The following is an 11,808-nucleotide window of genomic DNA, read 5'->3' on the forward strand; positions in this document are numbered from 1 at the left end:
TGCGGGGACCTTTTGGTCCCATACCGCAATTATTATCCAAAGAGATTTTGTAGCCTCGCCAGTATGTTGATTGGGGGAGATTTCCACCCCAAACCGCCTTACCCTAATGAGTTGTTACTTTTTTTCTCTTCTTTTCTTTTGACTTTTTCCCCCACCGTTTTGCCTTCGACTATGATACATGTTCTTTTTTTTCTTTCTTCTAACGTCTGTGAGAGGGTATCGCAGTCAACTATGTCATAGGGCCCATAAAAGCTACGGTGTTATGCTCAGGTGTTGCATATAAGGCGGATGTGGATTGCGCACATTACCGTATTGCTGAGTTCCATGATATCAAGCGGGTATAAGGTACTCGTGTATTTCTTGGATTCTGCCACCACATTATTAGTATATCAATAGTCCGCACATGTAGGATTGCCCTGCCTGCCCTGATCTCCAACAGCACATCCACCGCTCCCATTCCTTCTCATAACCACACGCCCACTACTCCCTCTCAAATACCTTTGTTGTTCTGCCACCAACTTTACGCATCACACTCAATAGCCAGGTATATCTCTTTGGGTCCCGAGCTCCTCTCACCCCGAACTATCGCTTTCACAACCCCACTGCTCTGTTATATATAGCTCCCTGGCACATTGAACTTGCTTATGCCCTCGACCCCACTACTTCTAGGCTAAGGAGGAGAGAAAGAGCAGCCCCCTCCGCGAAAAGCGCCCAAAATGTCGGACTCAATGTCCTGGGAGTCCAGATTTCGCACGAGAGAAATCGCCGCTTGCGAATGGGAAGGTATCAGAGGTGTGTTCGAAGATCTTTACATAGAGCAGGGCCAAACGCTCAAAATGATAAGACAACACCTAGCAGAAGAATATGGCTTCTATGCAAAGTATGTATTCATCCTGCTCCAAGCCTTTTAGTGCTCCATCAACAGTGACTGACCCTCCGTAGCGAGACACAATACAAGAAAAAGATACGAAAATGGGACATTCAGAAGAATCTTAGCCGAGATAAAATGGTAGCCATCGTGCGGTTATTGGATCATCGGACTGCGCAAGGACTTTGCACCAAGTTTTCCTTCAACGGTAAACCCCTCAGTCACGAGAGGATTGACCGGTCAAGGAAAAGGTTCAATATGCTTGGACCCGACGCCCCGATTGAGGGAGAGATTGATTATGAGATTGGTGGGTAAATCTATTCTTGGACTATTACCTGTTTCTCACACCTTTACCTTTTTTATTCTTTATTTGGACTACCTCGCTCGTTTGGGGATGTTTATACTGTACATCGTGGCAACGATTGCTAACTTATGATCTCACTACTCTACCTTACAGAAGGTGTTGAGTATTGGGACCCTAAAGCGGATCCACTAGCGTCGCAACCTGATGCTGGGTTCCCCGCACAACCAGAACTCCAGGCATCAGGACAGCCTGCACCGGTGGATATGCAGAAAACACAATCACCACAACTCCCGGAAATGCGAGTACCAGCCCATGATGGTGTTGTATACGTGGCACAAACGGAAATTCCCACCACGAGAAATCCCGAACAAAATGGAAACGATGGGGCCGCTTACCAACTGCCAAATGATGACGAATGCTACGCAAAGCCTTCTTCTAAACCCACCCTTGTAAACGTAGGAGGGCTGAAGCAAGCCTCAAAGCGCCGCAGGAGTGACTCCGATGCTGATGACACAGTGGATAATAGAAAGTCACGCAGGACCTCACGGCACGGTGATAACGGGGATCCGTCAGACGCACTCGCTCAACCAGCGAACCTTATCGACAAAGATGACGGGGAGGAAAATGGGAGCTCAAGCATGCCCACTCCTACCCCTATCCCTATGGAACGTCGGAGGTCTCTTTCGAGCACGTCGGGTGAAGCGGGCTCGCCAGGACTTGGGTTTCAGGTTCCCAGTATACGCAGTGCGGGTTCACCCTCGCCAGAACCGCTACCATCAGGCCCAATTTTGGGCGGTGGCTTACCACCGCTGCCGCCTCCTGAGCGACGGGATTCAAATATCTCCTTGCCATCATTCTCGGAGCTCGAGGCATATTCACCACCACAATCACTACCACTACAAGCGGGATTGTCATCAGGTACATTACCTCCACCACTAGTCCAATGGGGCACGAGCCCGCCATCGCCGGCCGTGGTATGGGGACCTGGGCAGCCAACACAACGAAAAAGTTCGATTCTGGCACTGGCGCTGGGGGAAAGTCCCGCACCGATCTTGAACGATATCTATTGGCCCGAGCCGCCCAGTGCGGGTGACTTCTCGGGAGGTGATACAGTACAGGGCCCCGGCCCTGCAGAAGTACTCAGTGAACCGATCACTCGGAACCCGGAGGATGGACCACTGTCTTGCACTAGCCGGGAGAGTTACGAGGGGGCACCGAGAAATGAGTATATTCCTGGAGCGACCAACGCCGGAGGTTCTAGCCTGCGGTCGTCGTCGCCTCCGTCGTTAATGTCGCTGACATCGGTGTTGTCGTCACCCGCTTCGTCACATCATTCCCCATCACTCTCACAACCCCTCCGCCACAATAGCCCATCACCCGAACCACCAGCAACCCCGTTCCAGGCTACCATATCACAAGAGATTACCGAGTGGGTCGCTGCAGCCATCCGCTACTCTACAAAATCCTGGTGGAATGATCTACGGGATCTAGAAGTCCAGGAAGTCCAGAACCTAATAAACCGCCTTGGTCGCAAACACCTGGACACTCTCGACGCCGTGAGCGCACTTGCGACACTCTACACCACCACTGGAAAAGACACAAGGGCTATGGGGCTGCACAAATACGTTTATGACCAGCTCCACAAATTCTTTGGCTCAACGCACCCCCTTACCGTCAGGGCACAGCACAATCTCGCGGGCGTGTACCTAGCCAAGGGGGACTACCCCGCCGCACTAGCCATGGCGAAGGAGTCTGTGGAACATAGTAAAATCGTGCACGGGGCCGACCATGCCGAGACCTTATCCTCACTCGTGCAATTAGGCCACGTACTATCGAGGCTAGGGGAATTGGACAAGGCGATGCAAATCGCAAACAGCGTACTAGAAGCGCAGCAGCGGAAGCCGGAGGGCGTAGCGAACCGACACACCACCATATCAGCAAACAAGCTGCTCGGCACACTTCTCGAGAAGAAAGGTTGCTACCAGCCCGCCAAGGCGATCCTAGAGGAAGTCCTCGCCCTCCAGGAGGAGCTATTCGGAAAAGATCACCCAGAGACACTCTCCGTCATGGACTGCCTGGGCACGACATACCTATCCCTTGGCGAGCCTGCGAAGTCCGAAGAAATCCTCCGCCGCACTGTGGACCTCTCGACAGAAAAGCTCGGGGGAAAGCACCCGGACACGCTCTCCTCCAAGCACAACCTTGTCAACGCACTCCTCAAAAGTCGCGACTTTGCCGCGGCGAAGGACCTTGCGGGAACGGTGTACGCCGAAACCCGCCAGGTGCTCGGCGATGAGCACGTGGATACCGCGTTCTCTATGGTGAACCAGGCCTCCGCGCTCATGGGTATTGGAGACGTCGCTGGTGCGGTAAATATCCTCCGGGCCACCGTGGCTAAATTGGCTGTCATCCTTCCCGCTGGGAACTCCCATGTGCTTTTAGTAAAGGAGAAGCTTGCCCAAGGATTAGTGGATTCGTTTAGGTTCCCCGAAGCAGAGAGGGTCATGCGCGAGGTACTCGTCGAGAGGAGGTGTGCCCTCGGGGATGCACATCCCGAGACTATTCGTGTGGAGGAGTGGTTGGGCATGTGCCGGGCGAGGATGGGGGGGGCAGAGGCGGTGGCGGGGAGTGGGGAGAGTGCTGCTACTGCCACTGCCGGTGAATGGACCGGGAAAGGGGGGGTTTCTCGGGGGGGGTGTCGGAATGGTGGTATTAGAGCAAGACCTAGTTGGTGGTGTGGCGGTGGTTAGGGCATTTTGGCCTTTCCTATTCTTATGGTATCATATTATCATACTCCACTCATTTTTCTTCATTTCTCATTCTTCTTGCTAGTTCCTTTTCTTCTTTATAAACCACCCTTGCAATGCCCTGTTGTTTCCCCGGCCATTACATGATTATCTATTCCACCCCAAGACACTATTACGAGTACTATTACCTTTTTCCCTTTTCGCCTTCCTACGTTACTCACGAAGGTGTACTTCTGGACCACGTTACATATTATTATCCCTCCTCCTACTTTTCCTTTTACTTCTGTATACACAGGTTCATCGGGGCGTTGGTGGCTCGCTTTGTTTTGTATTCTTGGTTGCGTCATGTCGATAAATAATAATTTAGTAAATGAGAGAAAAAAATTATCATCCTACTTTTTAAGCTTTCCTGCTGTCGGAGAAAAATGTGTTTTGTGAGTCAAACAGTGCTGCACTGCTGGTTAGGTGGGAGAAAGGTTACGCCACACTGAGTCTTTGGGAATTTTGCGGAAATGGGCAAGGCCCTTACTATCGGATATATCATACGCTTTTTTTTTCTTTCCCACCCCTTCCTCTATCCCCTCACTCTGTCCGCTCAACGACCACAACCTTCTTCCTACGAGTACTCGTACCCACTCGGCCACGCCATCACAAGTCCTTTCTTTGGAAAAAACGGGCCATGTGCCGCGGTATTCACACCATCTCACTCGCTCGTCAATGAGTCGTCATTTGTCGCCAAGTCCGGGGGGGCTAAGTCACTGTAACGCCGGTTGGCTAACCGAGCGCCACAGAGACTACTCGTACCGGTAGTTTAAGCCATGCGGGAGCTGGAACCGGCGATTATATTTATGATAATATTAGTAATGTTGTGGCGGTGCACCTACTGCACGCAGTTCACGCCCCGCCGCGAGGAGAAAGGCATTGGCACCGTCCGGGAGAGAGAGAAAAACCTCCGCAACGGGCACGAGGCAGGAATTTTGTGAGTTGCGAATGAATTGGCTATGTAATCCGGTCTTGCCCGTAAACTCGTAGATTATCATCACAACTCGTGGCTGTGAGGAATTGGAAAAAAAACTGCGCCCCCCCACCCAGTGGCGAAACAGATTTCATATAGTATCCCTTCCCGGAAAAGGATTTAAGTTTCCCGGCCGGTTGAGTACGCCTCCCCCCAGAAGCCGATTAGTTCTTGGGGTGGGGGATCTGGTCAATGATCACACCCCCAATCCCGTCGAGTGATGTGCTCAATACGTGGTTTCGGGAAATTTGGACTAGTAAATAGGACCTTCAATATGTGCCTGTCGTGCTCTTGAAGAAGGAAGGAGAGAAAAAACTTTCTGGATATGATACATTGACCGAGAAATTGGGCTCGAGTACCGTTATGATTGCCATCAAAACATTTCTAGACCCACTGTTGAAAAATTGGGAATGGTGTTTTGGATGCGTCAGTCATGCGCCAAGAATCCCGAGAAAATTGCTGACTAACAAACCTACTCCCATCGTGGTCGTGGTCATGTCGCGAGAACTCGTCATACGTCACCTGACCCCCTGTTCTGGGAGAGAGCGAGTACGAAGAAATCAAGTTAGGTGACCTCGGACCAATTCCGGCGACATGACTCAGTTCATCTTGAAGGGGAAAAATGCTATGGGTATGATACTGTACTTGTACTGTACACGTACAGTACCCTGTAGTACTCGTACCGGTAGGTGGCAAGTGACCCCTGTTTTCCATAAAGTTAAGGTACCGGTACTCGAGTATGATAATACTATACCAGAAAAAAAAAAGTTCCCGGATCAACAAAGATCTGATTAATAAGAAGATAACGAGATCTGAAAAGTCACTAGTCTACTTCCACCCTCCCGGTAAACTGTACGAACAAGTACTAGTACTCGTACAACGTGCGAGCTGAAAATTTGCCCTGGATTGCCAAGATTCAATTTCATCTTAGTATTGTACAGTACTCGTACAGTACTCGTAGGGGGGAGAGGAGTGGCTTCGCTTCGTGATACTTCGTGCCGGTACTTGCGGCTCGGTGCAGTGGATTGCCGATTGTCCCCCCTTCAATATCGCTGGATTTTACAGTACCAGTACCGTACTGTACTGTACTCGTACTACTGTTGTGGTGAGTTTTATTATAGAAAGTCCAGTAGAAAAAGCTCCTGGTTTTTTCCACGGGATACGATATACCGGTATGGTACTGTGGAGTGAAAGTGCATCGAGTTCCACAGGGATCCAAATATTTATACTCTTGCTTCCGGTTCGGTGAGGATTGGTTGGGATCCCACGGAATTTCTGCCCTTCAGCGAGATGTATCCGGTTGGGTGAGATCAGGGATGGTGGGGTGCGACTGAGTTTCAGACTGACACCTAAATTTATTTCTATTCGAGTGCCGATTTCTTAGTCATGACAATGGCTGGCTAGCGCTCCGTGTGTTCTCTTGTGCACGCAAACTCACAGCAAGTTGGGCCCGCGGCACCGATAGGTAGAGTACGAGTACTCGTGCCGTACCGGCACGTGTGGATGGAGGAGAAACTCTAACTACTATAACTAATATGTATGTGCTTGAACGCCCACCACAGTAAATCACCCGCCACCACCCGCCAGACAGAAAAAAAAAAGAGGGAAGAAGAAAAAATACAAAGGATATCATAAGTACCGTAGGTGTGAATTGGTGTACAAATCGGCGCGCTGGTAGGAATGCCCCCCTCCCCTACCCTCCTCCAACACGACGCCCCGGGTTGGAAAAGCAAGATGGAAAAGTAAATGAGAAGTACGAGTAAAAGCAAGGTATCATAGGGGAATTCAACCGATGAACAGAACCTAAGTTTCCTGGAAAGGCAAGCGAAGCGGGAGGAAGCAGGCAGAAGGAAAAGAAAAAAGGAAAAATAGATAAGAAGAAAGGACCTATTAAAAATATCTAGCCATCAGTATGTATACCGATACTTACTCACTCGTACTGTACAGCCAAACACCCCCCCACCCATCATCCACCGACTGAGTGAGGTCTCAGCACCCGTAGGAAATTCGCATACACACTTACGACACACGCAAACGCCGGTCCGTGATTCTCGTTCCAGGCATTAAAAGGAGTTTTCATTTCAGTGCGGGAAAGCTGTGACTGATTGTGCAATTCACTAGCTCAAATCCGAGGTGTGTCCGTTGCGAATTTTCTGGATAAAGTCGTGGATAAAGTCAAAGTATCCGTCCTGAGCGACGGTCTCGTTGTGGTTTCCGTCGGGCAGCTCTCTCCAGACTTTTTTTGCCCTGCAAATGTCGAATAGGGTTTTCATGTGCGATGGTCTGTGTGTGTGGGCGTGAATGCAGCTCGTTAGCAAAATGGGAAAAAACGCCACATTTGGGGGGCGTAGAGGGAAAAGGAAAGGTAAACATGTGGAACTCACGGAACGAGTTCATCCTTCAGCCCACTCAGGAAAAGCACTGGCACATCCACAATCTGCGGCAATGTCGCTTCGCTGGGCCAGATTTGGTGGCAGAGTTTCGCGAGGAATCGCGCTGGTGGGAAAACTGTTGGGATGAGCGTCCGGATAGAGCGAAAGGTGTTCTCGAGTATCAGGCCGTGCACCTTGTCTTGATTGCGCGAGACGAGTTGAATGGAGAGCGCACCGCCTAGAGATTGGCCGTAGACTACAATCTTGTTATTCTTCGTGTCACTGCGCTTGAGTAGATACTCAAGGGCCACTTGTGCGTCGACGTTGAGACCCTTCTCGCACGGGCGCCCAGACGATAACCCATACCTGGCCCCCAATCGCGTATCTTAGTGGCGGGGAACAAGTAGGATTTAGCGGGTGATAAGGGACACTTACCCGCGATATGAAAGGATAAAGATATTGGCACCCATCTCTTCGGAGAAAACTCTAGCAATTGGCAAGCGGTGGCCCTGATTGCGCACTCTTGTATCAATAAATATTTCCCGCAAATCAATTGTTTCGGGGCGAGGGGGAATTTCTTACGATGTTTCCAGCGTTCCCATGCATAAAAAGCACCTAAAGTTGAGTGGATCAGCGCGATTCAAACAAGAGCTTTGCGAGAAGTCCGGTCGCGCGTGCGCACTGTTACACCCATATCCATTCTCCTCTGACCCCTAAGAAAATAACACTTGAGCGATTCTCCATCAGGCGTTTTGAGCTCAACATGCTCCCAATTCTCCACGCCAAACTCGTCCGGTGTTGGCACCTTCGTCCTAGATCCCTCAGGGATTGAGCGGGGGTATATGAGCTCCCTTTATCCGAACGGCTGTTAGAAAATTCTTGTGCCCGGGCAAGAGGCGCGACAAAGGGGAAACAAACGTTTGCTTAAAATAAAGCAATCCGGAGAGCAGGACCGCCAACCCAGTCGAAGCCACGATTGTACCTTTGGCGAGTGAATAAGCGGATGAGGAGTAAGAGGAAATAGCGCCAAAGAGAGACATGAGGTTGAAAGAAAAGTGGAGGGGGGAATGAAGTGGGTGTGGGAGGGGGGGATAGGAGGGCAGAAAAGAGCGGAACACAGATGGAGAGACGAGAAGGGAAAGTAAGAAGGAAAAAAAATGCACAAGTAAGTCAATCGTTTTGAGAGATGTCGCAGTGTAGTGAGAGGTAAGCCAAGAGTGCAGCGCAACAATTCTTTGGGGGTGTGTCGTGCTTTTGGCCGCTGTTGCAGTTGCCGGTAGTCATTGTTCACGCTCCGGGCCTGCACGGCAACTGTTGTGTTTCCCATGCACTCTCTCGGATCAGAAGGGCACCAAGGGCGAAGACGGTCGCGCTAAACCTTAGCGAGAAGCTCGCGCCAGCAACAACAATCCACTGGGGATCCATGGATATGAGTTGAGCTGTGGGTAGGGCTACCGCAGAGTAAAAGAAGGGAATAAAAAGTGTATGCACTGAAATGCCAAACTACTCGTACTGTACCATACTGTGATATTTCTGGTACCGATATCGGTATTGGTGATATGACTTGATGGGCGATAAATGGTTCGGTGAAAGTAGTACGCATCGGAGTTTCAACACTGATGAGTGTTGCCGTCCCGGATAATTTCCAAAGATTTATGATCTGATCGGTGCGACATCAGCCTCATACTTCTGACGAGTCGGATATCGGTGCAAGTCAGTGGAATGGGTGCCCATCACGAGGACCGAGCCCCCGAGAGCCGTACCTGTACCCTACTGTGCGGTGCGTTCATTGAGTATCATACTGTACTCGAGTAATGATCCACTTGCAGGATGCCAACTCATCCATGCACACCTGCAGCGAGGCTACCACGGTGGAGAATAAAAGAGCTCCTCAACTGGTTCCTCAAGGTAGTCATCGCTTGCCAGTCCAATACTCGTGCATCAGCTACAGTCTGCCACAAATTCCGACGAGAAAAAGGTCCAGACTACCCACCCGGGAGATCCAGTTTGTTTCGTTTCCTGTGAGACTCGAGTGATGTCATATGATCTCACTGGGGTCCCCAATAAAAAATATTGTGTAGAAAGGTTCCTCATGCGAGCCTTACATGCTGCGTCGCGGCGAAAAGTGTAGTGGCCGAGATTGATTTTTCGGTTGTTCGCATTTCCAATGTTGGTTTGTTTGGATGCAAGTATTTGGTCATGCATGGTAATGTAGGCATGGCCAACACCCTGTTCCATGATAGGTGGCCGATAAGGGAGGGTTGAGGATAATGGGGTTTGTTCCATCCTTCAAAATATTATATTCGTTACTTATATGGCCACCTTGTGGCTGGCAGTTCCAACGATTACGCATAGCCGCTGTGATGATAGGAACTATTGTGGAAATCTGATTTCTGGGTAGCCAGAGCAGACTCTGTCTACGCACGACACACGACAAACACAGCCCACACCGATACACGCCCGAACTACTGCAATCCATTGAATCACCATTCCGCACCCGTATTTCTGCCATTTCTTTTCTCCGGGATGCCTTCTTCCGTGATCGTACATGTTGAAGTTCGACTGTTATCTTCTACAAATATCCGCCTGGATTCTGTATCTCGATGGGTTCATGATTGGCTACAGAGCAATTTTATTTCTTTGTCCATCTCCCAAGAGATAAAATCATTTGGTAACGTCTCATGACCCCCCCTTTTTCTTTCTTTCTTCCCATTAGCGGATGCTAAATATATCTCAGAAGATTCACCATTACTCACGGAGCATGTTGAATCTATCTCTGTTGTTGAGGCAACCGGATCCACAGACAAAATTCTCTACTTGGAGAAAGTAGAATTGGATATAAATGCATACAAATTGCATCTCCGGACCTCACAGCCAGCCTCACAGTTGAGTGAAGAATCTACTGCCGAGAGTGAGGAGCATCCTTCGGCAAGAGTTATGGAGTTACCCTCTAAGGCCTTGGATGGGCTCTGGGAGTTGTGAGTTTGCTTTAAGGAATGAGTCGAGTATGCAAATGCTAATTGGGTAGTTTGATCTTTGATCCGGATATTAAAACTAAGCTACTACACTTCATCTCCACCATTGGTAAGTTGGCTCCATCCAACTCAGGGTAGAAAGGTAGTTTTCTTGGTCTAACTGGGTGTGTTGGTAGTACTGTTTGCCGACAAGGGGGTTAACTTTATGTGCATTACCTGGAATAGGTTGGTCCGCTCTATTGATGTCCTGGCAGGTTTACAATAGCTTAAATTTGAAGGTTAATCTTACTCCACGGCCCTCCCGGGTCCGGTAAAACAAGCCTTTGGTACAATCCATGAATCAAAAATAAATAAGTGGCACAAACTGATGGGGTACAGTCGAGCGCTGGCACAGAAACTATCAATCCGTCTCTCCAAAAGATTCTCGGATTTTCAGTTGGTGGAGGTTGATAGCCACAACCTATTCTCAAAGTGGTTTTCCGAGTCTGGGAAACTCGTAGGAAAGATGTTTGATGATATTTCGCAGACATTAGAGAACGACGATACTTTCGTGGTTCTGTTAATTGGTTAGTCAAGTACTGATATTTGCAAACCTCGCTGATGTTCAAAGACGAGGTGGAGTCCTTAACCTCAGCAAGAAAATCGGCTGCCGGTGGGAATGAGCCTAGTGACTCTCTTAGGGTCTAATGCCCCAGCCTCTCGACTGTTGGGGACAAGCTCGTTGATAAGGGCTCTAGGTTGTGAATGCGCTGTTAACTGGATTGGACAAGCTTCGCCATAAGCATAATGCAAAAGTCCTCCTCAACGATGCCAATGAGTTTCTAACCTTTGAAATCACCTAGGTAATTGTTTTGACAACGTCCAACCTTCTAGAAGCAATGGATACGGCCTTTCTCGATAGAGCTGATATCAAACAATATGTTAACGCTCCAACCGCTAGTGCCATCTACATAATACTAAGGACTTGCTTAAATGAACTCATACGTTGCGGATTGATTGAGGAACAAGTATTCCACAGCCTGTTCTGTTTCTTCTCTTGGCTAAAGTGTACAAAGAGGCCGATACCCTGCCCGGAAGAGGCAAGAATGAATATTTTCTCACAGCCAAGTGCTCCATCGAGTAGGCTGTGGCGATGCGCAAATGGATGCACCTCTTTCTCGGGACGGACGCTGAGAAGACTGCCGGTTCTCATGCACGCTGGGTACATACAACGGGAGAAATGCACTTTGGACGAGGCACTGGAGGCACTGGAGATGGTTGTACAAGATGTCAAGCAGGAGCAAAGTACGGGGTGCGAATTACCAAAGGTGGTACCATAGTTAAATAAAATTGGGTTCTTGGTTTCCTAATAGATTCCAGGAATTGGGTCAGCCAAGCGAAAAAACATTGACTAGCACACAGCTTCTGAGCTTAACGAGTGCAACATCTTGAAGTGGTGGTGGTGGACTACTGGAGGGATTTCATCAATAAACTAGTCCTGAGATCTGTCAACCTAGATTATTCAGGCTGCCAATTTCCCCCCAGGTT

General features: G+C 49.3%; 3 protein-coding genes; 2 read left to right on the forward strand and 1 right to left on the reverse strand.

Moving 5' to 3' along the window:
• Nucleotides 1-400: 400 nt before the first annotated feature.
• Nucleotides 401-4,327, forward strand: GSTUM_00011017001 (uncharacterized protein). XM_002841656.2 has 4 exons: nucleotides 401-880; nucleotides 943-1,175; nucleotides 1,326-3,949; nucleotides 4,005-4,327. The coding sequence occupies exons 1-3, from the start codon at nucleotides 717-719 to the stop codon at nucleotides 3,920-3,922; spliced, it is 2,994 nt and encodes a 997-aa protein (XP_002841702.1). The 5' UTR covers nucleotides 401-716; the 3' UTR covers nucleotides 3,923-3,949; nucleotides 4,005-4,327.
• A 2,111-nt stretch (nucleotides 4,328-6,438) lies between these two features.
• GSTUM_00011018001 (uncharacterized protein) lies at nucleotides 6,439-8,448 on the reverse strand. XM_002841657.2 has 6 exons: nucleotides 8,225-8,448; nucleotides 7,989-8,157; nucleotides 7,889-7,921; nucleotides 7,742-7,815; nucleotides 7,319-7,672; nucleotides 6,439-7,217 (listed from the first exon to the last, which is right to left on the reverse strand). Exons 1-6 carry the CDS (start codon nucleotides 8,344-8,346, stop codon nucleotides 7,052-7,054), a joined length of 918 nt encoding a protein of 305 aa, XP_002841703.1. The 5' UTR covers nucleotides 8,347-8,448; the 3' UTR covers nucleotides 6,439-7,051.
• Nucleotides 8,449-10,486: 2,038 nt separating this feature from the next.
• Nucleotides 10,487-11,600, forward strand: GSTUM_00011019001 (uncharacterized protein; the record flags this gene model as incomplete). Its single annotated transcript, XM_002841658.1, has 6 exons — nucleotides 10,487-10,506; nucleotides 10,560-10,607; nucleotides 10,660-10,847; nucleotides 10,892-10,962; nucleotides 11,019-11,075; nucleotides 11,124-11,600. 6 exons carry the CDS (start codon nucleotides 10,487-10,489, stop codon nucleotides 11,598-11,600), a joined length of 861 nt encoding a protein of 286 aa, XP_002841704.1.
• Between the last annotated feature and the right edge of the window lie 208 nt (nucleotides 11,601-11,808).

This window comes from Tuber melanosporum (genome assembly GCF_000151645.1).
Source record: "Tuber melanosporum whole genome shotgun sequence assembly, scaffold_79, strain Mel28".
Lineage (NCBI taxonomy): Eukaryota > Fungi > Ascomycota > Pezizomycetes > Pezizales > Tuberaceae > Tuber > Tuber melanosporum.

What these genes read in the sequence shown, in the direction of transcription:
- GSTUM_00011017001 (XM_002841656.2), top strand. Translation starts at nt 717, where the DNA reads ATGTCGGACTCAATGTCCTGGGAGTCCAGATTTCGCACGAGAGAAATC. An exon ending in GAATATGGCTTCTATGCAAA is followed by an intron (nt 881 to 942) that starts GTATGTATTCAT and finishes GACCCTCCGTAG; the next exon opens with CGAGACACAATACAAGAAAA. An exon ending in AGAGATTGATTATGAGATTG is followed by an intron (nt 1,176 to 1,325) that starts GTGGGTAAATCT and finishes TCTACCTTACAG; the next exon opens with AAGGTGTTGAGTATTGGGAC.
- GSTUM_00011018001 (XM_002841657.2), bottom strand. Translation starts at nt 8,346, where the DNA reads ATGTCTCTCTTTGGCGCTATTTCCTCTTACTCCTCATCCGCTTATTCA. An exon ending in TTTATCCTTTCATATCGCGG is followed by an intron (nt 7,673 to 7,741) that starts GTAAGTGTCCCT and finishes ATTGGGGGCCAG; the next exon opens with GTATGGGTTATCGTCTGGGC. An exon ending in CTGAAGGATGAACTCGTTCC is followed by an intron (nt 7,218 to 7,318) that starts GTGAGTTCCACA and finishes CCACACACACAG; the next exon opens with ACCATCGCACATGAAAACCC.